Below are 23,341 nucleotides of genomic sequence, written 5' to 3' on the forward strand. Positions count from 1 at the left end.
CCGGGGCTGGACGCACGGGTCCCGCGCCCGGTCCTGGGATCCGCACGAGCGGGTCGGGCAGAGGCTGCTCCTCCTCCCCAGGACGCCGGCGCCACACCCGCCCACCCCAACGCGCGCGGCGGAACAGACGCCGAGGCGGGAGTGCCGGGAACAGCCTTTATTGCCCACGCCCTATACGGCGAACATGCGCAGAGCCTCCGCCGCCGAGCGGCACTGGTTCAGCTGGATCTGCACCTCCACCGTCAGGGGCTCGGGGTGGTAATCGCTTTCGTAGATCGGATTCACGGCTTTTGGCTTTTCTGAGAAAATTAAAACGCGAGCATGAGCCTCGGGAGACGGATGGGCTGGCGTTCTCGGTCGCTCTGACCCATCCCAAATGCAAGCCCTGGGCCCTATCCCAGCGAGAGCTCAGTTTCCGTCTTCGGGTCTTAACCGTAATAAGAAAATTAAATTGCATTTAATTAGATCATTTAATAAGTCGCAGCTGTTTGAGTTGCAAGACTGGCTGCTTTTTGCTTTGAGACAGTGTCTTGCTCCGTCGCCCAGGCTAGAGTGCAGTGGCGCGATCTCAGTTCACTGCAGCCTCCGCCTCCCAGGTTCAAGCGATTCTCCTGCCTCAACCTCCAAGTAGCTGGGATTACAGGCGCCTGTCACCACGACTGGCTAATTTTTGTATTTTTAGTAGAGACAGGGTTTCACCATGTTGGCCAAGCTGCTCTCGAACCCCTGACCTCAAGTGATCCGCCCACCTAGGCCTCCCAAAGTGCTAGAATTACAAGTGTGAGCCACCGCGCCCAGCTGCAGATATTTTCTTAAAAATGAAGTAATTCTAGCACTTCAGGGGAAACAACTGAAAGCATTTCAATAAATTATAACATTTGCCCTAAAAATGAAATAACATTGTTACTGCCACCATGAAGTTACCAGTTTTCCAATACTCAAAGACCTAATGACGTGGGTGGTGATAGTAAAGAACGTGATTTTTGGGAACTGTAGAGTGACGGGTGTCAACAGTTGGAATGTCTGCATAAGTCGGTTAACCTGTAGTTTACAAGTAACTCATGCATGTTACAAACTGTGCATGGTAAAATATCCATTCAAAATGCAAACTAGACTAATTTTAATCTGATTATGAAAAATTCAATATACATTGTTTTCACATTGTAACAACCTTTAAGAAACTACCACTTGTCAAATTTGGTGTAATATTAAAGAAATTATATTATTTGAAGATCTATTAAAATACTCCCCTCTTTTCCAATTATAAGTCTGAGGTTGGATTTTCTTTATGCACTTCAATTACAGCAACATATTGCAAGCGGTTGACTGCAGATGTAGCTATAAGAATCCAGCTGTCTTCAATTAAGCCAAACATTAAAGAGATTTTTTTAAAAACCAATCTTTTTTTTTTTTTTTTTTTTGAGACGGAGTCTTGCTGTCATTCAGGCTGGAGTGCAGTGGCACAATCTCGGCTCACTGCAAGCTCCGCCTCCCGGGTTTTACGCCATTCTCCTGCCTCAGCCTCCTGAGTAGCTGGGACTACAGGCGCCCGCCACCACACCCGGCTAATTTTTTGTATTTTTAGTAGAGACGGGGTTTCACCGTGTTAGCTAGGATGGTCTCAATCTCCTGACCTCGTTATCCTCCTGCCTCGGCCTCCCAAAGTGCTAGGATTACAGGTGTGAGCCACCGCGCCCAGCCAAAACAACCTTTTAAGGCCATCTTAACCCACAGATAAGTATCACAAATCATGTGTTCATATAGGCATGGGTTTTGAAGTCCAGTAGCGTGTGCCCTCCAACGTTTACTTCTTCAGGCTGGTGTGAAATGGCACAATCTCAGCCCACTACCTGAGCTTGAACCTGCCTTCCAGGTTCAAGCGACTCTCCTGTCCCAGTCTCCTGAGTAGCTGGGATTACAGGCACCCACCACCGCACCTGGCTAATTTTTGTATTTTTAGTAGAGACGGGGTTTCGGTTTCGCTGTGTTGACCAGGCTGGTCTCGAACTCCTCAACTCAGGTGATAAGCACACCAAAGCGCTGGGATTACAGGCGTGAGCCACCACACTGGGCCTGTTTCCACTTTTCAGCTTCAGCATGATGGGTTGCTCTGCTATGATCGGGCCTCTGCCTTTGCAGCCACCTCCCACGGCTCTCCCTGTCTCCTTTCTCTCCCTCCCGGCTGGATGTTCTTTCTGAACCTCAAACCTGAGACGCACCCGTTTCAGGTGCTTCTGCAGCTCCCCACAGGACAAGTCCAGGTCCCTTTTACAGCAAATGAGGGCCGATGGCCTGAAGCTGGAGGCAGATACCTCGGAAGCAGATGAACCCCAGGCAGCCCCAGCTCCAAGCCCTTGCCCCCCATGGCTCTACCACAGGTGCCTTCCCCACCCGCGCCACAACCCACACAGGCCCTGTGGTCTGAGGGCTGCAGAGAAGAAATAACAACACTGGATCCTAAGCGGGATGTGGCCTCTCCCCAGGCCAGGCCAAAAGCTACCATTCCCCACCCTTCTGTTCCTTTGGCCTCCACCAGGGCTGGCTCTTGGCAAGTCCTGCTGACACTCCCTGCCCTCAGTCACCACCATCGGCACTCACCTTTTTTGGCAACTTTCTTAATCTTCTTTGAATCCTGAGAGAAAGAACCACAAAACGAGATGCTTGCTGGAGAGGGGAGGTGCTGGAGAAGGAGTGTCTCTGGGGGCCCACCACCTCCAAGACATCTGACAGGTCCAGGAAGGCGGGGGTCTCCTGGTGAGGGTGACTGCCCCAGCCCACCCCCGAGGGGAAGGCTGCTGACTGGGCCAAAGTCTATGGAGGCGTCCTCTGTGCAGACGGCAGCACCAGCAGCCTGGCTGGCTGCATGACCCAGGGAAAGGCCCTCCCCGCCACCTCCTCCCCATCCGGTGACCTAGGCCCTCAGCCCTTGCTTGCCCGCAGGGTTCCGGTGGGGAGGGCGAAGGCAGAGGTGGAGAATGTGGCTGGGGCCCGGCTGTACCCTGGCCAGTGTCAGCCTGTCCGATGTCAAGGTGCGGACCGTGCCGAAGTTGCACACAGTGGACACCAGGGGCTCCCCGGCAAGCAGGGGCTCCAGGATCACCAGGCCCCGGCCCAGCACCTGGAGGATGGGGGGGTCCTGCCGGAGCTCCTTGGGCGGCTCTTTCTTCTTCTTCGGCACCTTCCACTCCTGCTAGGGGAGGACAGGAGGGTGGGACATGTCGAGGCAAGGATGTGGCCAGGCTGCCCTCCCCAGCACCAAGGCCCAGTACCTTGGCCAGCTCTTTCTCTCCTTGCCCCTTCCTGTCTTTCTCCTTCCCTTTCTTGTCTTTCTCCCCCTTTCCTCTCTTGGCAGACAGGGGACTGTCAACAGCAGGTAGCACCACAGGCCAGGAGAGAATCTAGGGGGAGGAGAGAATCCTCGAGTGAGCAGAGGCCCAGGTGGGCTGCCTGGGGTCGCCTCTCCCTCACCCTTTCTGGAGCGGCGCTGAGACCTCATCTAACCAGGGAGCGGGGCTCCCATGGGGGACAGCCCGATGGGATGAGGAACAGGGGCAGAAGAGCAGCCTGTGGACGGCCGGGCGCTGACTCTGCCTGCCCACCTTCTCCTCCACGATGGTCACAGTGGTCCCTGCCAGCAGGAAGGCCTTCAGTGGCACCAGGTCCCTGAGAGAGTGCTGCATCTCGTAGCTGCACGGGATGACCTCAGCCCAGGGCTTGTGGGTGGTGCTGAAGAGGACAGTCCTTGGGAAGGGAGAGAGGAAGACGTGGGTGCCGTCAGCCAGGGGCTGTGGCCGGGGACCCAGAACAGGACTGTGAGGGGACATCCGAGAGACCATGAGCATCGAAGCCCACAGACAGCGTGAGGCGGGGCCCGGCTGCCACCAGGCAGGGCAAGAGGACCAGAAGGACAGAAAGGAATGTGGCCACAGAGGAGACAGCAAAACAAAGGTGCGTGGAGCCCTCCTTCAGAGGCAGGACCGCCCTGAGCAACTGACGGAAACCAACCACAATGCACCAAGGGTTGTTTGTGAAGAGTTCAGCCAAGGGCTGAGCATGGTGGCTCTGGCTTCTAATCCTAGCACTTTGGGAGGCCGAGACGGGAGGATCGCATGAACCAAGGAGTTCGAGAGCAGCCTGGGCAACATGTCGAGACTCCATTTCTACAAAAAATAGACACATTAGCTAGGCGTGGTGGCACATGCCTGTAGTCCCAGCTTGAGGTGGGAGGATTGCTTGAGCCCAGGAAGTCAAGGCTGCAGTGAGCCGTGTTCATGCCACTGCACTCGAGCCTGGGCAACAAAGTGAGACCCTCCTACAGGAAAAAAAAAAAAAAGCAGAGACTGGACGGGGTGGGTCACGCCTGTAATCCCAGCACTTTGGGAAGCCGAGGCAGGCGGATCACGAAGTCAGGAGATCGAGACCATCCTGGCTAACAGTGAAACCCCGTCTCTACTAAAAATACAAAAAATTAGCCAGGTGTGTTGCCATGTGCCTGTGGTCCCAGCTACTCAGGAGGCTGAGGGAGGAGAATTGCTTGAACCTGGGAGGTGGAGCTTGCAGTGAGCTGAGATTGTGACAGGGCACTCCAGCCTAGGTGACACAGTGAGACTCCATCTCAAAAAAAAAAAAAAGCAGAAACAATTCCAGCCTAGCCCCAGGCTAGAACACAGAGGCGACTGGAGTTTCCTAAGTCTCAGAACACCATGGCAATCCTGAAGCAGCATCCCACTCGGGAAGTGATTTAACATAAATTGTTCTACCAACTGGATCACAGTATGAAAGAGAATTAATAATATACTCCAACAAATTTAAAGTATGTCCAAGTTGAACGTTAATAGAAACCAGAAGAAAATAGAATAAATAACTTATTTCATCACTGAGGATGGAGAACATTTTCCCTCCAAGATAAGTAGAGACCAAGTTGCCAACTGAAATATCACAGCAGGTAAAGCCCAGTAAATTAACGAGGGCTTGTAAACTGTGAAAAACCAAGTGTTACAAGGGAAACGTAAAAATCGTGAAAGTAGGCCGGGCACGGTGGCTCACACCTGTAATCCCAGCATTTTGGGAGGCCGAGGTGGGCAGATCATCCTGGCCAACATGGTGAAACCCTGTCTCTACTAAAAATACAAGAATTAGCCGGGCGTGGTGGCAGGTGCCTATAATCCCAGCTCCTCAGGAGGCTGAGGCAGGAGAATCGCTTGAACCTGGGAGGCGGAGGTTGCAGTGAGCCGAGATAGCACCACTGCACTCCAACCTGGGCAACAAGAACGAAACCCCATCTCAAAAAAAAAAAAAATTAAATTAAATTAGAAAAAGAAAAAGGATTGAAGCACTGATGCTACACCGTGGATGAACCTTGAAAATATGATGCTCAGTGAAAGAAGCCAGACACAAAAGGCCACGTATTTTGTGATTCCATCCATATGAAATGTCCAGAACAGGCAAATCCATAGAGACAGAAAGTACTTTAATGGTTACCTTGGACTAGAGGGATAGGGGAATCGAAGGTGACGCCTAATGGGTACCTTTCTGGGGTGATGGAAACGTTCTGGAATTAGACCGTGGTAATGGTTCCACAACTCTGTGAATATACTAAAAACTACCGACTCATGCGCTTTAAAATGAACGTTATGATGTGCTAACTGTATCTCCGCCGGGCGCAGTGGCTCATGCCTGTAATCCCAGCACTTTGGGAGGCTGAGGCAGGGGAATCACTTAAGGTCAGGAGTTCTGGTCTCGAACTTTCCTGGTCAACATGGTGAAACCCTGTCTCTACTAAAAGTACAAAAATTAGCCGGGCGTGGTGGCGGACACCTGTAATTCCAGCTACTCAAGTGGCTGAGGCAGGAGAATCGCTTGAACCCGGGAGGTGGAGATTGCATTGAGGGATCGCACCACTGCACTCTAGCCTAGGTGACAGAGCGAGACTCCGTCTCAAAAATAAAAAAAGAAGAAGAAATGTAGTGAAATGGACACATAGAAAGAATCCAAGATAGAATGTAAAAAATTGTACTTCTAGGGCCGGGCGTGATGGCTCAAGCCTGTAATCCCAGCACTTTGGGAGGCCGAGACGGGTGGATCACGAGGTCAGGAGATCAAGACCATCCTGGCTAATACGGTGAAACCCCGTCTCTACTAAAAAAAAAATACAGAAAAACTAGCCGAGCGAGGTGGCGGGCGCCTGTAGTCCCAGCTACTTGGGAGGCTGAGGCAGGAGAATGGCGTAAACCCGGGCAGCGGAGCTTGCAGTGAGCTGAGATCCGGCCATTGCACTCCAGCCTGGGCGACAGAGCGAGACTCCATCTCAAAAAAAAAAAAAAAAAAATTGTATTTCTCTCCAGGCGCAGTGACTCATGTCTGTAATCCCAGCACCTTGGGAGGCAGAGGCGGGCGGATAACCTGAGGTCGGGAGTTCAAGACCAGCCTGACCAACACGGAGAAACCTTACCTCTACTAAAAATACAAAATTAGCTGGGTGTGGTGGTGCATGCCTGTAATCCCAGTTACTCGGGAGGCTGAGGCAGGAGAATCGCTTGAACCCGGGAGGCGGAGGTTGCAGTGAGCTGAGATTGCGCCATTGCACTCCAGCCTGGGCAACAGAGTGAGGCTCCATCTCAGAAAAATAAAAAAGAAAAAAAAAGGAAAAGAAAAATTGTACTTCTCAGCTTAAAGAAATGTTGACCCTCCTGAATAAAAAATGGCATTAGAAAAACCCCAAACCGGCCGGGCGCGGTGGCTCAAGCCTGTAATCCTAGCACTTTGGGAGGCCGAGACGGGCTGATCGCGAGGTCAGGAGTTCGAGACCATCCTGGCTAACACGGTGAAACCCCGTCTCTACTAAAAACTACAAAAAACTAGCCGGGCGAGGTGGCGGCGCCTGTAGTCCCAGCTACCTGGGAGGCTGAGGCAGGAGAATGGCGTAAACCCGGGAGGCGGAGCTTGCAGTGAGCTGAGATCCGGCCACTGCAGTCCAGCCTGGGTGACAGAGCGAGACTCCGTCTCAAAAAAAAAAAAAAAAAAAAAAAGAAAAACCCCAAACCAGTGATAACATATGTACATAAATGATACAAACATATGAAGGCTAGCACTCAACAATCTACCGGAGAAGTGAGTAGAAGAGTCTAGAGTCTATCTGCACACTCACCATGTCCACTGCAGTCCTCTTCCTCAAATGTAAAACCTGATCTCATGACTCCTCTGCTGAAAAACTTTCCGATGGTTTCCCCTTAGGAGAAAGGGGTCTTTTTTTTTTCTCTCTCTCCAGCCCTGTCTCTTGCCAGTCCCTGCCTTCCTCCATAGTTAATCTTCTTTCTACCATTCCTCCTGTGAGAAACCGGTTTAAATGGTCCATTTGCAAGGCATGAAAAATCTAAGTACTGGCAGCCAGACTTGCAGACGTGACAAACTGCATGACTCAGGCACCTAGAAAGTCACGCTTAGCGAACAGGATGTAGAGGAAGGGTCAGCTCATAAAAGGGGACCAGGCGCGGTGGCTCACTCCTATAATCCCAGCACTTTGGGAGGCCAACGTGGGTGGATCACCTGAGGTCAGAAGTTTGAGATCAGCCTGGCCAATGTAGTGAAACTCTGTCTCTACTAAAAATACAAAAAAAAAAAAAAATTAGCCAGGAGTGGTGACGTGCGTCTGTAATCCCAGCTACTTGGGAGGCTGAGGCAGAAGAATTGCTGGAACCCAGGAGGCAGAGGTTGCAGTGAGCTGAGCTCGCACCACTGCACTCCACCCTGGGCAACAAGAGCAAAACTTGAGTGGGGAAGGGGACGCAGTATGACCTTATAAGGGGATAATGAAACTTAGGTGACACCCAGGAAGATTGTAACCCCATAGTACTCGACCAATGAGGAACTGGGGGAGGGATTTGCCCACTAGGAGATAAATGACCTGTTGTGACTGCCCCAGCGTGCCTACCAGACACCGGATCTTGCAAAACTGCCATTAAAAGTCTCATTTCCACTGTTCTTTGTGTCTAAGTCTATGTGCCCACGCTAGGGGCAGAGATTTGTCCTGTACTTCCTCTGATGTACCACTTGTGACATTAGAATATGTAATTACTGTTTGTTCATTTCCTTCATGAAAAGGTAAGTGCCCAAATAGAACAGATCTTTTTTTTTTTTTTTTTTTTGAGACGGAGTCTTGCTCTGTCTCCCAGCTGGAGTGCAGTGGCGCAATCTTGGCTCACTGCAACCTCTGCCTTCTGGGTTCCAGCAATTCTTCTGCCTCAGCCTTCTGAGTAGCTGGGATTACAGGCATGTGCCACCATGCCCAGATACTTTTTTTTTTTTTTTTTTTTTGAGACGGAGTCTCGCTCTGTCGCCCGGGCTGGAGTGCAGTGGCCGGATCTCAGCTCACTGCAAGCTCCGCCTCCCGGGTTTATTTTTAGTAGATACAGGGGTTCACCATGTTGGCCAGACTGATCTCAAACTCCTTACCTCAAGTGATCCACCTGCCTTGGCCTCCCAAAGTGCTGGGATTACAGGCATGAGCCACTGTGCCCAACCCTCTAGAACAGACCATTTTCTATCTGATTTGTTGTTTGTAATCCCGATACCCAGCATCACACCTGGAAATGGTATGTGGATGACTGGCGTTTGCTAATTGTTGAACTTGGGCAATTACATATGGCAAATAATTATATGGAAAATATAAAGGCTTACAAGTAAACTAAGGAATATAACTTAAGACAATTTAAAATAAATCTATTCAACTGCAAAAATGAAATGTATTTTTAGAAAATCAATGTGGAAATTCTGTTTTAGGACATGGTAGACTAGACTATACTAGACAAACCTTCCTGCTAAGAACAGTCATGTCAGCTGGACACAATATTAACATTGTCTGTTGAAGGTGCTAAGGAGCCGAGTCACAGAATTTTCAGGGCCAACATCAGGGCAAAGGGGAACAGTCAAAGAGAATGAGCTTAGTGCCACATTCATGCTCCAGAGCCAATTCCAACAGTGGTGGCTGAGGAGCTGAAGAGAACTTTGGGCAACCTCATGGGCACTAGGGGGACAAAAATTTGTGTTCAAAGCCCTCCAAGGAGGTGGGCCCCTGGTAAACACTCCAGATTTTCCTTGGGTTTTCTGAAGAGCTACTAGAAGAACACATAATAGAAGTGCTAGAAGGAGAGGAGATAGAAAAAGGAATAGAGAAAAACACTTGAAGGATAATGGCTGAAAACTTCCAAGATTTGATTTAAAACATTCATCTATATATTCAAGAAGCTTGACCAGCTCCAAGCAGGATAAATGCAAACATATTCACACCCAGACACATCATAGTAAAAATGCTGAAAGACAAAGTGAAAATCCTGAAAGCAGGAAGAGAAAAATGACTCATGACAGACAAAGGAATCCCAATAAGATGAACAGCTGACTTTTCATCATAAACAATGGAGGCCAGTAGGCAGGCAGGAGACATATTCAAAGTTCTGGGGTAGGCCAGGCATGATGGCTCACACCTGTAATCTCAGCACTTTGGGAGGCTGAGGAGGGTGGACCACTTGAGCTCAGGAGTTCAAGACAAGCCTGGCCAATATTGTGAAACCCTACCTCTACTAAAAATTAGCTGGGCATGGTAGCAGGCACCTGTAATCCCACCTACTCGGGAGGCTCAGGCAGGAGAATCGCTCACTTGAATCTAGGAAGCAGAGGTTGCAGTGAGCCAAGATCCAGCCACTGCACTCCAGCCTGGGCAATAGGGCGAGACTCCCTCTCGAAAAAAAAAAAAAAAAAAAAAAAAAAGATATTCTGGGGTAGTGGGGGGAAAAAACACCAAAACTGTCAACCAATAATTCTATACCCAACAAAACTATCTTTCAAAATTGCAGGTGAAATAAAGACATATAAAGAGAAAGAAAAAACTGACTTTGTTGCCAGTAGATCTGCCTTACACGAAACATGAAAAGAAGTTGCATACATGAATACATTAACTTCCTGAAGGAAGTTCTTCAGGCTGAAAGGAAGTAACAGCAGAGGGTAATTCAAATTCACATAAAAACAAAGAGCACTAATAAAGGTAATCACGTAGGCAACTACAAAAGACAGTATAGTCATATATTTCTTGTCCTTGATTCTAATTAGAATAAAATACAATAGCATAAGATAACATCTATAAGATTGTAGTTTGGGCTATAACATGTAGAAATGTAATATATTTGACTATAACAACATGAAGGAAATGGGGGTGAGAATGAAGCATACTGGAGAAAGAAAATGACACCAAGCCCAGGCATAGTGCCCCACATCCGTAATTGCAGCACTTTGGGAGGCCGAGGCAGTAGGATTGCTTGAGATCAGGAGTTCAAGACCAACCTGGTCAACATAGTGAGACCCCACCACAAAAAGGAAAGAGAGAAAGGAAGAAAGAGGGAGGGAGAGAATCAAACCAGAAAGTAAATCAATTGAGAGAAAGGAAGAAAGAGGGAGGGAAGGAATGAAACCAGAAAGTAAATCAATTCTTTTCTTTCCTTTTTTTTTTTTTTTTGGACATGGAACTTCTTTCTTATTGCCCAGGGTGGAGTGCAATGGTGCAATCTCGGCTCACTGCAACCTCTGCCTCCTGGGTTCAAGCAACTCTCCTGCCCCAGCCTCCCAAGTGGCTGGGATTACAGGTGCGCATCACCACTCCTGGCTAATTTTTTGTATTTAGTAGACACGATGTTTCACCATGTTGGTCAGGCTGGTCTCCACCTCCTGAACTTAAGTGATCTATCCACCTTGGCCTCCCAAAGTGCTGGGATTACAGGCATGAGCCACAACAGCAAATCAATTCTAAAGGAAGACAGGAAAGGAACCAGAAATGGTAACTAAGAAGGTTAACAAGCTTAAAAAAAATTTTTTTGTGCTCTCCTTTCTTCTCTGCAAGACATAGATTATATAAAGCAGTAATTATAACAATGTATTGTTGGGTCTGTAACATATATGTTCATAATAAAATTAATATTTATAACAATTCCTACAATCTTCATAACAAAAGTAGCACAAAAAAGAAGGAATGGAACTAGATTGTCAAGAAAGAACATGATATATAGGATGGAAGATGGAAGATCCTTACAGCACTTCATGTGCGAGAATACATCTTAGATGGATTAAAATGTTAAACCAAAAAAGGTTTTCATACCCAAGGGCTGTTAATTTATAATCTCTCAATCGACTCAAGAAATTCAGGCCGGGCGCAATGGCTGACGCCTGTAATCCCAGCACTTTGGGAGGCTGAGGCGGGCAGATCACTTGAGACCAGGAGCTCGAGACCAGCCTGGCCAACAGGGTGAAATCCCATCTTTACTAAAAATATAAAAATTAGCCGGGCATTGTAGCACATGCCTGTAGTCCGAACTGTAGGTGGAGGCGTCAGAATTTCTTGAATCCAGGGCCGGGCGCGGTGGCTCAAGCCTGTAATCCCAGCACTTTGGGAGGCCGAGACGGGCGGATCACGAGGTCAGGAGATCAAGACCATCCTGGCGAACACGGTGAAACCTCGTCTCTACTAAAAAATACAAAAAACTAGCCGGGCGAGGTGGCGGGCGCCTGTAGTCCCAGCTACTCGGGAGGCTGAGGCAGGAGAATGGCGTAAACCCGGGAGGCGGAGCTTGCAGTGAGCTGAGATCCGGTCACTGCACGCCAGCCTGGGTGGCAGAGCAAGACTCCGTCTCAAAAAAAAAAAAAAAAAAAGAATTTCTTGAATCCGGGAGGTGGAGGATGCAGTGAGCTGAGATCGCACCACTGCACTCCAGCCTGGGTGACAGAGCGAGACTCTGTCCCCGCCAAAAAAGAAATTCAATCATTCCGAAAATCTTGGCTGATCAGGGAGGTGGGACTCAGTTGTACTTTGAGTAGATGGTTAGAGTAGAAGGATTGAGCTAAGTTCAGCCCTTCAGAAAAGAGGGCTGAACACTAAATCTAAATGCTGCCAGCACAGCTAACAGCCTAGTGGGCGCCTTAACCATTCCTGGGGGTGGGGGATCCCGGAGAGACTCAGTCTCAGGACCTTTTTTTTTTTTTTTGAGACGAAATCTTGCTCTGTCGCCCAGGTTGGAGTGCAGTGGCGCCATCTCAGCTCACTGCAAGCCCCACCTCCCGGGATCACGTCATTCTCCTGCCTCAGCCTCCCGTGTAGCTGGGACTACAGGTGCCCGCCACCACGCCCGGGACTAATTTTTTTGTATTTTTAGTGGAGACGAGGTTTCACCGTATTAGCCACGATGGTCTCAATCTCCTGACCGCCTGCCTTGGCCTCCCAAAGTGCTGGGATTACAGGTGTGAGCCACTGCACCCAGCCAGCCTCAGGACTTTTAATGGAAGGCCACAGTGTGGTCTAGGCTTGTGACCCTACTGCTCTGACCACTTGCCCTGGTTCAGGTTTCCATCCTTACCCTGGGGACGGGCAGAGCCGGGGATCTATACACAGCCGCAACTTGGCCAGCTCTTCTGCAGAGGCCCTCGGTGTCTGCAAGATGGTCGAAGGCCCGGAGATGACAGACAGCTCCGACTCTCCTGACTCCTCCGCCTCAGACTCCAGAGATCCTTCGACCTCTTCAGTGACCCCTCCAACAATGTCTTTGATGACATCTTCACCGACCTCTTCAGGAGATTCCTCAACTAATAATTCTAAGCTGGGAGAGGGCTTGACAATCTGCAGGAAGACAGAAACTCGTCCAAGGCTGCCGTCTTCAGGACACGCTCAGCTGATGCCTGGGGGTGTCTGTAACACAGCTCCTGACATCTGGATGAGGTTCACGCATGAGCAGACACACCACGCTAGGAGGCAGGAGGGCTCTTAGAAACCCAGTTTTGTTTTTTCTGAGAGACCTATGTTAAGAGTAAAATCAAGAACCACTTCTATGTGGGAGCAGGAGACAAGCGTCATCACATTTCTGCTAGTCAGATGGTATCCTTGGGTTTTCTTCTGATGTGGAGGGAGATGGGAGGAGTTGTAGAAATTGCAGAATGGGGCTGGGTGCAGTGGCTCACGCCTGTAATCCCAGCACTTCGGGAGGCCGAGGATCACTTGAGCTCAGGAGTTCCAGACCAGCCTGGTCAACAAGGTGAAACCTCATCTCTACTAAAAATACAAAAATTAGCTGGGCGTAGTGGTGGGCACCTGTAATCTCAGCTGCTGGGGAGGCTGAGGCAGGAGAATCGCTTGAAGCCGGGAGGCAGAGGTTGCAGTGAGCTCAGATGGTACCAGTGCACTCCAGCGAGACTCCGCCTCGATAAATAAATGAATTAATTAAAAGGATTTTCCTGGGGCCCACGAAGTGGTTCAGTTTTCATAAGAGCCTCCCACACTCCCAGGGACAGCCCAGGGCACACCTCGGCCAGCTCGCCCGTGTCCTCATCCGCTTCACCTTCTTCGTCTCTCACAAAATCGTACGTCACGTAATAGCTATAAGCGATGAAAGGGCCTTCGGGCCCGGGTTCCGGGTCTAGGACAGAGGTGTCCAGGACTCCTCTGAGGTTTCCGATGGTCACCACAAACTGCGCCTCCTGTGCCAAGAGATCTGCAGAGAGGAATGGGCAGGACAGGGTGCCCCGTGGAATGGAAGTTGGCAGACAGAACACAAGAGGGCTGGGAAGGCACAGGTCCCTGGATTCTCTCCAGCACTCAGGGCTGAGCCTTGGTGAGGCAGTCAGGTTCAGGCCACAGCTCCGGCAAGCTGACCTGAAGTGATCTGGGTGTCATTATGCCCCCTTCGGCTTGTTTTCCTCATCTGTATATGGGAGTGATAGGGGCTGCTCTGCAGAAGGTCACCTTAGTATTATCCAGCACGTCACAGTGACCTGAAGCAGCCTCCAGTGCACCTTGCGGCATGAACCACAAGGGGGTGATCTCCAGCCACCAGGGAGGTGAAGAAGCTGATTGAAATAACTGTCCCAGGCCGGGCGCGGTGGCTCAAGCCTGTAATCCCAGCACTTTGGGAGGCCAAGACGGGCGGATCACGAGGTCAGGAGATCAAGACCATCCTGGCTAACACGGTGAAACCCCGTCTCTACTAAAAAATACAAAAAACTAGCCAGGCGAGGTGGCGGGCACCTGTAGTCCCAGCTACTCGGGAGGCTGAGGCAGGAGAATGGCGTAAACCCGGGAGGCGGAGCTTGCAGTGAGCTGAGATCTGGCCACTGCACTCCAGCCTGGGCAACAGAGCAAGACTCCATCTCAAAAAAAAAAAAAAAAAAAGAAAAGAAATAACTGTCCCAAGTCCCTACAGGTTGTTTTAGAGACAGGGTCTCGCTCTGTCGCCAGGCTAGAGTGCAGTGGTGAGATGATAGCTCACTGCAGCCTCCACCTCCTGGGCTCAAGTGATCCTCCCACACCACCTTTTTTTTTTTTTTTGTCTCTCTCTGTTGCCCAGGCTGGAGTACACTGGTGTCATCTTGGCTCACTGCAACCTCCACCTCCCGGGTTCAAGAGATTCTCATGTCTCAGCCTCCCGAGTAGCTGGGATTATAGGCACTCGCCACCATGCCCAGCTAATTTTTGTATTTTTAGCAGAGATGAGAGGTTTTCACCATGTTGGCCAGGCTGGTCTCAAACTCCTGACTTCAAGCGATCTGCCTGCTTCAGCCTCCCAAAGTGCTGGGATTACAGGTGCGAGTCACCGCGCCAGGCCTCCCCCTGTCATTTCTGTCTCCAAATCCCAATCACCGGAATCAAAGCCTGGCTGAAAACTCTGACCCAGAAGAGAGGCTATACCTGACTAGGGTCTGGGTGAAATGGAGAGTTGCAGACAGAGGGGTGTGCGGACCCAGGAGGGCGGGGCACAGCCAGGCGGAGGCCGGGGTGTCACGTGCCACCCCCTCCCTGCATGCCAGCACCCTCACCGCCACTGAGGCTGAGCCCCCGGAAGAAATGCTTCTCGTTGGGAGACACGGTGATGTCGTCCAGCACGCAGAGCTGGGCCAGGCTGTCGATGGTGAGGCCGCGGTAGTAGGGCACCAAGGCCAGTGGGTTTCCCTGCAGCACCAGGAGTCGCAGGTGCCGGAGGGTCCTCAGGCTGGCAACCATGCTCTGCAGGTCTGTCAGGTCATTGAAGCCCAGGTCCAGGGAGACGAGGTTGGGCCTGGAAGGTGAGCAGGACCGTCTGAGGGTCAAGAAGCCAGGTGAGCAGGGGCCAAGCATCCCTGCAGCCAAAACAACGGCGGGCCTGGGCCTGAGGACTCTGCCCACCCATGGCCTGCACACCCTGTCCTACCCTTGACCCAAGTTAACCCCGGGTCGGGAATGAGTGCCTGGCTCTTCGTCTCCACTCTCCGTAGCACTGCCACCCTCACAGTCAGAGCCACAGAGACGCCCCCACCGACCTCCTCTCACGGGACTCCTCTCTTCTTGGCCAAACCTCTCAGTAGCTTCCGTAGAGCTTTGCACACTGCGTGCATCTAGGAGGCTCTGCACAAATACTACGGGCAGACTGGATGGCACAGCAGGGGACAGCCACCATGGGGGAGTTGTGGACAGGGGCAGGAGTGGACAGGGCAGGAGTGGGGTTGGCGCTGGGGACTGGGAGGCTGGAGGGCTGGGCATTCTAGAAGCAGGAGATGGCGTCTCAAAGGCAGACTGGGGCAGGACCCCAGGAGGCAAGGGGGCTGGGAGGGGCCTGCAAAGAGCATGCATGGGCCAAGGCCTATGGCCAGACCAAGACACAGGGCAGGGGCAGGGTGACTTTCCTGCTGCCACAAACTAGAAAGCAACTTGATCTCAGCTCTGAGAACAGAAGAAAAACACAAGCGGCCACTGCCAGCACAGCGCCTCCCAATCCTAGCCTCACTCTTCCCCTAAGAGCAGAAGGGGAGGAAGAGGAAACCAGGGTCAGAGAGGGGGCTTCCCTTCCCTGCTGCATCTGCCGGCTCCAGGCAGTAGAGGGTTGGATCCCCCAAGGGCGTGCCCTCCAGGCTCCTTGGGGGAAGGAAACGGGGGAGGCGGTTCTACCCCTTCCGTCCTTGCTGGACTGCTGAAGTCCTGGGACTTCTCACAGCATGCTTTGCAAAGCCTTCCTCTCCCAGCTTCCTCTGATGGCCTTTTCTGGGTGGTCTCTGGTCCCCCTCCTACCCCTCAGGTCCAGGATGTTAAGTTTTCTACTGCTCACCCATGGAGGAAACCAAGCTGAGTATCAACTGGGAGCTGAACTGTCTGCAGGCTCCTAATGAGCCTGAACCTTCAACAGCGATGGAGTGGCTGGCGCTAGGAGGGCTTGGTTCCAGGGCAGTGGTTCTCAGCTTGGGGGATTTTGCTGCTCAGGGGACATTAGGTACTGTCTGGAGACATTTTTCCTTGTCACAACTAGCAGGGAGGTGCCCCTGGCATCTGCAGATGCAGGCCAGGGATGCTGCTCAATATCCTACCATACCCAGGACAGCCCCACAGCAAAGAATAATGGGGCTCCAATGCCAGCAAGCCCAAAGGGAGAAACCCTCCTCTAAAATATGGCACCAGGCAAAGTGCAGTGGCTCATGCCTGTAATCACAGCACTTTGGGAGGCTGAAGTAAGTGGATCACTTGAGGTCAGGAGTTCAAGACCAGCCTGGCCAACATGGTGAAACCTCATCTCTACTAAAAATACAAAAATTAGCCAGGTGTGGTGGTGGGTGCCTGCAATACTCGCTACTTGGGAGGCTGAGGCAGGAGAATCACTTGAACCTGGGAGGTAGAGGTTGCATAGCTGAGACAACACACAGCCCTCTAGCCTGGGCAAGAGTGAAACTCCATCTCAAAAAAATAATAATAATAATTAAAATTAAAAAATTAAAAGACAGCACCAAAGCAAAGGCTTTCACACCCACCACCTCTTGTTCTCTGGGCTTTTTGTTTACAAAATCCCACTGAAGGGGGATTCAGAGAAATAAACCGTAAGTCTGGAGTTAGCAGCCAACTGGGAGTTACAGAAAAGACCAAAGCTGAGCTCTCACGCCACCGGGGTAAAATCGCCTCAACCTGATACTTTTTTTTTTTTTTTTGAGACGGAGTCTCGCTCTGTCGCCCAGGCCGGAGTGCAGTGGCCGGACCTCAGCTCACTGCAAGCTCCGCCTCCTGGGTTTACACCATTCTCCTGCCTCAGCCTCCCGAGTGGCTGGGACTACAGGCGCCTGCCACCTCGCCCGGCTAGTTTTTTGTATTTTTTTTAGTAGAGACGGGGTTTCACTGTGTTAGCCAGGATGGTCTCGATCTCCTGACCTCGTGATCCGCCCGTCTCGGCCTCCCAAAGTGCTGGGATTACAGGCTTGAGCCACCGCGCCCGGCCTCAACCTGATACTTAATCCCTCCCTCTCGCTTTCCACCTGGGCTCTGGAGTTACCAGTGATCAGCGGTGACGTAGAGACTTTCCAAGGGGCCTAGAAGTTTGTTGTGGCCTAACCCCAGGTGCTGCAGGCCGGCGGGCGGGCGGGCGCACAGACACTCCATGCTGCTGATCTCATTGCCGTAGAGCTCCAGCACCTGGCAGACCACACGGAAGGCCCGGGACGATAGGGCACCAAGTCAGCGCTGAGGATCAGGCCCCTCCCCTCCGTCCCGCAAACTTAGTAGCGGAATCACACATTACTCACACCCGGCCTCCCTGGCGCCACTCGGCCTCCCTTTAAAAAACCCAGGAAGAGGCCCGGCGCGGTGGCTCACGCCTGTAATCCCAGCACTTTGGGAGGCCGAGGTCAGGAGATCAAGACTCTCCTGGCTAACACGGTGAAACCCCGTCTCTACTAAAAATACAAAAAACTAGCCGGGCGAGGTGGCGGGCGCCTGTAGTCCCAGCTACTTGGGAGGTTGAGGCAGGAGAATGGCGTGAACCCGGGAGGCGGAGCTTGCAGTGAGCCGAGATCGCCCCACTGCACTCCAGCCTGGGCGACAGAGCGACACTCCGTCTCAAAAAAAACAAAAAACAAAAAAACCAGGAAGAAAAGATTCCTGCAGCAGGTCTCGGGAAGTTTCTCTGCCTTTTGTGAAAGACACTTCAACATCTGGAATGGGGGGTGATGTTGGATTGGCAGTGGGGATCTGCATAACATCTGGCACCTTCTCAACCCACAGGAATGTGTCCCTGGGAGGCCAAAAGGGCCCCTAGATGGATAAGGAAAAAATCCAAAGCTAACCTTCCTTGCTTGTAGTTCTTATCCACAGCCTCACACACCTTTTTTGTTGTTGTTGTTTGCTTGCTTGTTTGGGCTTTTTAATTTTTTTTTTGTTTGTTTTTTTTTTTGAGATGGAGTCTCACTATGTCGCCCAGGCTGGAGTGCAGTGGCCGGATCTCGGCTCACTGCAAGCTCCACCTCCCGGGTTCACGCCATTCTCCTGCCTCAGCCTCCCGAGTAGCTGGGACTACAGGTGCCCGCCACCACGCCCGGCTAATTTTTTGTATTTCTTTTTCAGTAGAGACGGGGTTTCACTGTGTTAGCCAGGAGGGTCTCGATCTCCTGACCTCCTGATCTGCCCACCTTGGCCTCCCAAAGTGCTGGGATTACAGGCGTGAGCCACCATTCCCAGCCTAAATTTTTATTTATTTATTGTTTATTTATTATTTTGAGGTGGAGTCTTGCTCTGTCGCCCAGGTTGGAGTGCAGTGGCACCATCTTGGCTCACTGCAACCTCCACCTCCTGGGTTCAAGCGGTTCTTCTGCCTCAGCCTTGAGAGTAGCTGGGATTACAGGCACCAGCCACCACGCCCGGCTCATTTTTGTATTTTTGTAGAGACGGGATATTCCCATGTTGCCCAGGCTGGTTTCAAATTCCTGAGAACAGGCAATCTGCCCACTTCGGCCTCCCAAAGTGCTGGGATTATAGGTGTGAGCCAACGCGCCTGGCCTGTTCCACATTTTTTTGTTTATCCATTCATCTGTTTATAGACACTTGAGTTGCGTCCACCCTTCTGCTATTGTGAGTAACGCAGCTCTGAACTCTGGAGTACGAGAATCTGGCTAAATCCCTGTCTTCAGTTCCTTCATGGATACACCTAGGAATCGAAGCACTGGGTCATACGGTAATTCTATGTTAAACTTTTCTAGGAAAGTGACCTACATTTTAAAAGCCTGGAGCTGGGCCCTACCCTCCACCCACACTGGCCACACCTATGTGAGGCAGGGTAGAACAAGACCTCTGGGCTGCGGTGGCCCAAACACTCAAAACAGACCAGGGCTCCTTCACCTTGAGTGTGGGGGGCAGATTGGTGGCATCCACCTCCTTGATTCGATTGGCGCTCAGTACCAACTCCTCCAGCTTTAGAAATTTCAGGAGGTCTTTATCCACCAGGGTGACCTGGAAGAGGGGAGAGAAAGCTGAGGGCTATAGCAGGTGAGGGAGCACGGGCACAGAACCCATGTCTACATTGGGAAGACAGCAGCTCCTCCATCAGTTACCTCCCCTCCCTCCCCACCCTCTGCTTCCCTGGAAGCCGTTCCCGCACTGCATTGTTCTGCCAAGATCCAGGAGCCTCTCCCAACCTGCATCCTTCTCTGACCATAGGCGGTGCATGATTTCCAGGCCAATGACCTGTGTCCTTTGTTGGACCATAAGCCATCTGTGAGGGCAGGAACCTCTCTCCTTTCTGCCTACCCCAGAGCCACAGTGAACTCTGGGCACTGAAGTCGGTCAAGGTGTCCAGGAATCACCCAGAGCAGGGTCTGACTAGAAGCTGCAGTGACCCATCCATGACTCCTCAGTTCCTGTGGCCTCAAAGACATCGGGACCCTTTCTAGCGGGGCCTCCCTTCTCCAGGGTCACCAACTGTGCCAGTCTGCCGAGGACGGAAGGGGTTCGTTCCCAGGACACGAAACCTTCTGCACTGAAACTGAAAGTCCCTGGCAAACTGCTACCAGTCACCCTATTTGTCCCCCAGAGCCGTGTTACTTCCCAGTGGCTCTGGAAAAAGAAAGCCAAGCCTGGGGAAGGCTGAGACCAAGTTTCCCGGCAATGTTTGGGCTGGCTTGCTGACTTTATTTATTCATTGAGACAGAGTCTCACTCTTGCTTGCTTGCTTGAGACAGGGTCTCATTCTGTCACCCAGGCTGGAGTGCAGTGGTGTGATCATGATCACTGCAGCCTCTACTTCCCCAGCTCAAGTGATTCTCCTGCCTCAGCCTCCGAGTAGCTGGATATACAGGCGTGCACCACCATACCTGGCTAAATTTTAAAATTTTATAGAGATGGGATCCCACTATGTTGCCCAGGCTGGGTCTCTAACACCTAGACTCAAACGATCCTCCTGCCTCGGCCTCCCAAAGTGCTGAGATTACAAGCACCAGAGAGCCACCGTGCCAAGCCTGGGCTCTGTTACTGATGTAAACAAAGAATGCTTTTTGGTAACAAATTAAAATAGTTGGAACTACACCAACCATCCTCCACCCTGACTTCCATGGTTTAAATGAAGTAAAACTAACACAGACCCTTTGGAAAATCTTTACTAGAACCCAGAAGGGTCCACTGCAGAATTCAGCTGTGGAAGATGTGCCATGATGGCCTCCAGCGGTAAAGGAAAAAGAAACGCGAGGCTGACCGAGTAGCTGGCCCTGCCTGGCACACAAGCCAGGGAGATGAAGCAGAGGGCAGACTGGCCTTGGCTTCAGCCCCCAGGGCAGGACCCCTGAGGCGCTGTGGGGAAGGGTGCCCTCCCCCCAACCTCCCTTAGGGAAGCAGCCACCCTAACATCCCCCCCCACCCCGTGCCCAGCACTCACCTCCTTGTCTACCACCCGCAAGGACCGGAAGTAGGAGTAGAAGAAGGTGTCTGTGATCATCAGCGGGTTCCGGATGGCCAGTTCTCTCAGGAAACTGTCTTCTGCATTCGAGTCGTTCAGCAGAGCCCAGGGGGAGTGGGGGCTGCGGACCAGGCCCAGCAGGGCCTCCACCGTCTCCTCCCCGGGGCTCACCACATCCTCCTCTTTGGTGACCAGCTTTCTCCATGTTCGCCAAGTTTGAGGAAGAAAGCGTGACTTATTCTGCAGTGGCAGAGGTGGGGATTTCTCTAGGTGTGACACAGCCCCCTTAAGGACACCAAATGCTCAAAACAGAACAGATCATAAAACTGGATGATTAGGGATCAAGTTTAGAAATCTAGAGAGTGGGCAGGGCACGGTGGCTCATGCCTGTAATCCCAGCACTTTGGGAGAACGAGGCAGGCGGATCATGAGGTCAGGAGATCGAGACCATCCTGGCTAACACGGTGAAACCCCGGCTCCACTAAAAATACAAAAAATGAGCCAGGCATGGTAGCATGCAACTGTAGTCCCAGATACTTGGGAGGCTGAGGCAGGAGAATCGTTTGAACCCGGGAGGCGAAGGTTGCAGTGAGCCGAGATCATGCTACTGCACTCCAGGCTGGGTGGACAGAGCGAGACTCCATCTCAAAAAAAAAAAAAAAAAAAAGAGAAAAAAGAAATTTAGACAGTCATCAATAATTTTGATGGATTATTAGCCACTGATATAACTACAGATGAGGTGAGATACAAAATAATTAAAAGATCCCATTCCTTTTAAAAAGGCGGGCGGATCACTTAAGGTCAGGAGTTTGAGACTAGCCTGGGCAATATGGTGAAACCCTGTCTCTACTAAAAATACAATAATTAGCTGGGCATGGTGGCAGCTGCCTGTTATCTCCGCTACTCGGGAGGCGGAGGTTACAGTAAATCGAGATCGCGTCACTAAGCTCCAGCCTGGGCAATAGGCCTTCCTGGGCTACACCTGGGCTCCCCTCGTGGTTGAAGCCATGGCAGGGAAGGGTCTAGGACTCTGGAGACAGGTGGGATGCAGGGGTAACCCCTTCTTCTGGACCCAAGGTCGCAGGCTTCAGGCTCAGAGCCACGTCTCACACTGCCTCAGGCTCTCCTTAAATGCTCGGAGGCTGGGAAAAGTTGTAGAACTCTTTGCCCAAAACAAAAGCTTTTCACCCCAAAGGAACCTGCCCACTGGAAATCTGGGGTGTTGGCATCAAGTCAGGGAGAGGCCCCGGCCCAGGTCAGCTGAGGTGCTCAGGACGGGCCCCGCTCTCCTCCCCCCGGCAGTGCCCACGGCCCGGTCCCCACCTTCAACCTCGAGCCCCACCCGCCCCCACGTTGGCGGCCCCCAGAATGCGCAGATCCCAGGCCCCAGGGACCAGCCCGCCCCGCTCGCCCGGGCCCGTGCCTCCCCGCAGCGGGTCCAGGGCCCCAGAGTCCCAGCCTCGGCGCCCGCACCCAGCTGCCGGCGCCGCACGGGAACTCGCGCAGACACAGCTTCCGCAAGTGCTCGCGCACGGCCGCGCTCACGGTCCCGGTCCCGGGCCGCTGAGTCCCAGGCCAGGCCTCAGGCTCGGACTCAGACTCGTAAGACGCCTCCATGGCCGGGCCGCGTTGCCAGGCAACCGCCAGGACGCGTGCGCGGGGGCCGGGGCCTCTCCAAGCGCGCTCACCTGCCCCGAGGAAAAAGCCCCCCCCATCCGGATCACAGACAACTCGGCCCCAGCCACCTGGGTTTTCTCTTCTGCCCTCATCTACAAAAATGGGATAACAGCTGGTGGTTCTAAGTGCAGCAGCTCTCGCAGGCAGTGAGCGCCATAGCTGACCTGTTTCTTAGCTCCTGTCAAGCACTCCCCACGGAAAGTCATCCTATACCCATCTGACAGCTGGAGAAAGGAGAAGAGGACCCAAGGTCAAACCTCTCGACTCCAGCCAGCCAGTGGGTTCCAGGGTGGGTCTCTCTAAGCCTGGAGTCAGGGGTTTCATACTGTCCACCTGTATAACTGTTTAAGTACCCAGTCCTCGTTTTATGTTTTTAACTTTTTATTTATTTTATTTTATTGAGACGGAGTCTCACTCTGTCGCCCAGGCCGGAGTCCAGTGGCGAGATCTCGGCTCACTGCAATCTCCGTGTCCCGGGTTCCAGCGATTTTCCTGCTTCAGCCTCCCTAGTAGCTGGGATTACAGGCACGCATGACCACTTCCGACTTTTTTATTTTTTAGACCGAGTTTCACTCTTGTCCAGGCTGGAATGCAATGGCGCGATCTCGGCTCACTGCAACCTCCGTCTCCCAGATTCAACCGATTCGCCTGCCTCAGCCTCCCGAGTAGCTGGGATTATAGGCGCCTGCCACAACGCCCCGCTAATGTTTTGTATTTTTAGTACAGACAGGATTTCACTATGTTTGCCAGGCTAGTCTCGAACTCCTGACCTCAGGTGATTCACCTGCCTCAGCCTCCCAAAGTGCTGGGATTACAGACGTGAGCCACTGTGCCCGGTCTAATTTTTTGTATTTTAGTAGAGACGGAGTTTCACCATGTTGCCCAGGTTGGTCTCAAACTTCTGGGCTCAGGCACACTGGCCTCAGCCTCCCAAAGTGCTAGGATTACAGGTGTGAACCACCACGCCC

General features: G+C 51.9%; 1 protein-coding gene across 7 annotated transcripts; it reads right to left on the minus strand.

The window, feature by feature from the left end:
• Positions 1-142: 142 nt before the first annotated feature.
• LRRC43 (leucine rich repeat containing 43) lies at positions 143-22,794 on the minus strand. Of its 7 annotated transcripts, none has more exons than XM_033220303.1 (12): positions 22,170-22,791; positions 20,676-20,936; positions 19,148-19,258; positions 17,310-17,449; positions 14,842-15,080; positions 13,333-13,520; positions 12,393-12,652; positions 3,600-3,741; positions 3,270-3,398; positions 2,999-3,187; positions 2,599-2,632; positions 143-299 (listed from the first exon to the last, which is right to left on the minus strand). In XM_033220303.1, the coding sequence occupies exons 1-12, from the start codon at positions 22,311-22,313 to the stop codon at positions 172-174; spliced, it is 1,965 nt and encodes a 654-aa protein (XP_033076194.1). In that variant the 5' UTR covers positions 22,314-22,791; the 3' UTR covers positions 143-171. The 7 variants fall into 7 exon arrangements, with proteins under 7 accessions (XP_033076194.1, XP_033076196.1, XP_033076195.1 ...); XM_033220305.1 differs by having other exon boundaries at positions 148-299; positions 3,119-3,187; positions 22,170-22,792; XM_033220304.1 differs by having other exon boundaries at positions 148-299; positions 3,119-3,190; positions 22,170-22,792.
• Between the last annotated feature and the right edge of the window lie 547 nt (positions 22,795-23,341).

Source organism: Trachypithecus francoisi, unplaced genomic scaffold (assembly GCF_009764315.1).
Source record: "Trachypithecus francoisi isolate TF-2019V2 unplaced genomic scaffold, Tfra_2.0 Lachesis_group11, whole genome shotgun sequence".
In the NCBI taxonomy this organism is placed as follows: domain Eukaryota; kingdom Metazoa; phylum Chordata; class Mammalia; order Primates; family Cercopithecidae; genus Trachypithecus; species Trachypithecus francoisi.

Coding starts and splice junctions, on each gene's coding strand:
- LRRC43 (XM_033220302.1), bottom strand. CDS start 22,313: ATGGAGGCGTCTTACGAGTCTGAGTCCGAGCCTGAGGCCTGGCCTGGG. Junction 15,081..17,309: donor TACGTCACCGCTGATCACTG/GTAACTCCAGAG, acceptor CTCACCTTCCAG/GCCCAACCTCGTCTCCCTGG. Junction 12,653..13,332: donor ACACGGGCGAGCTGGCCGAG/GTGTGCCCTGGG, acceptor GTCTTCCTGCAG/ATTGTCAAGCCCTCTCCCAG.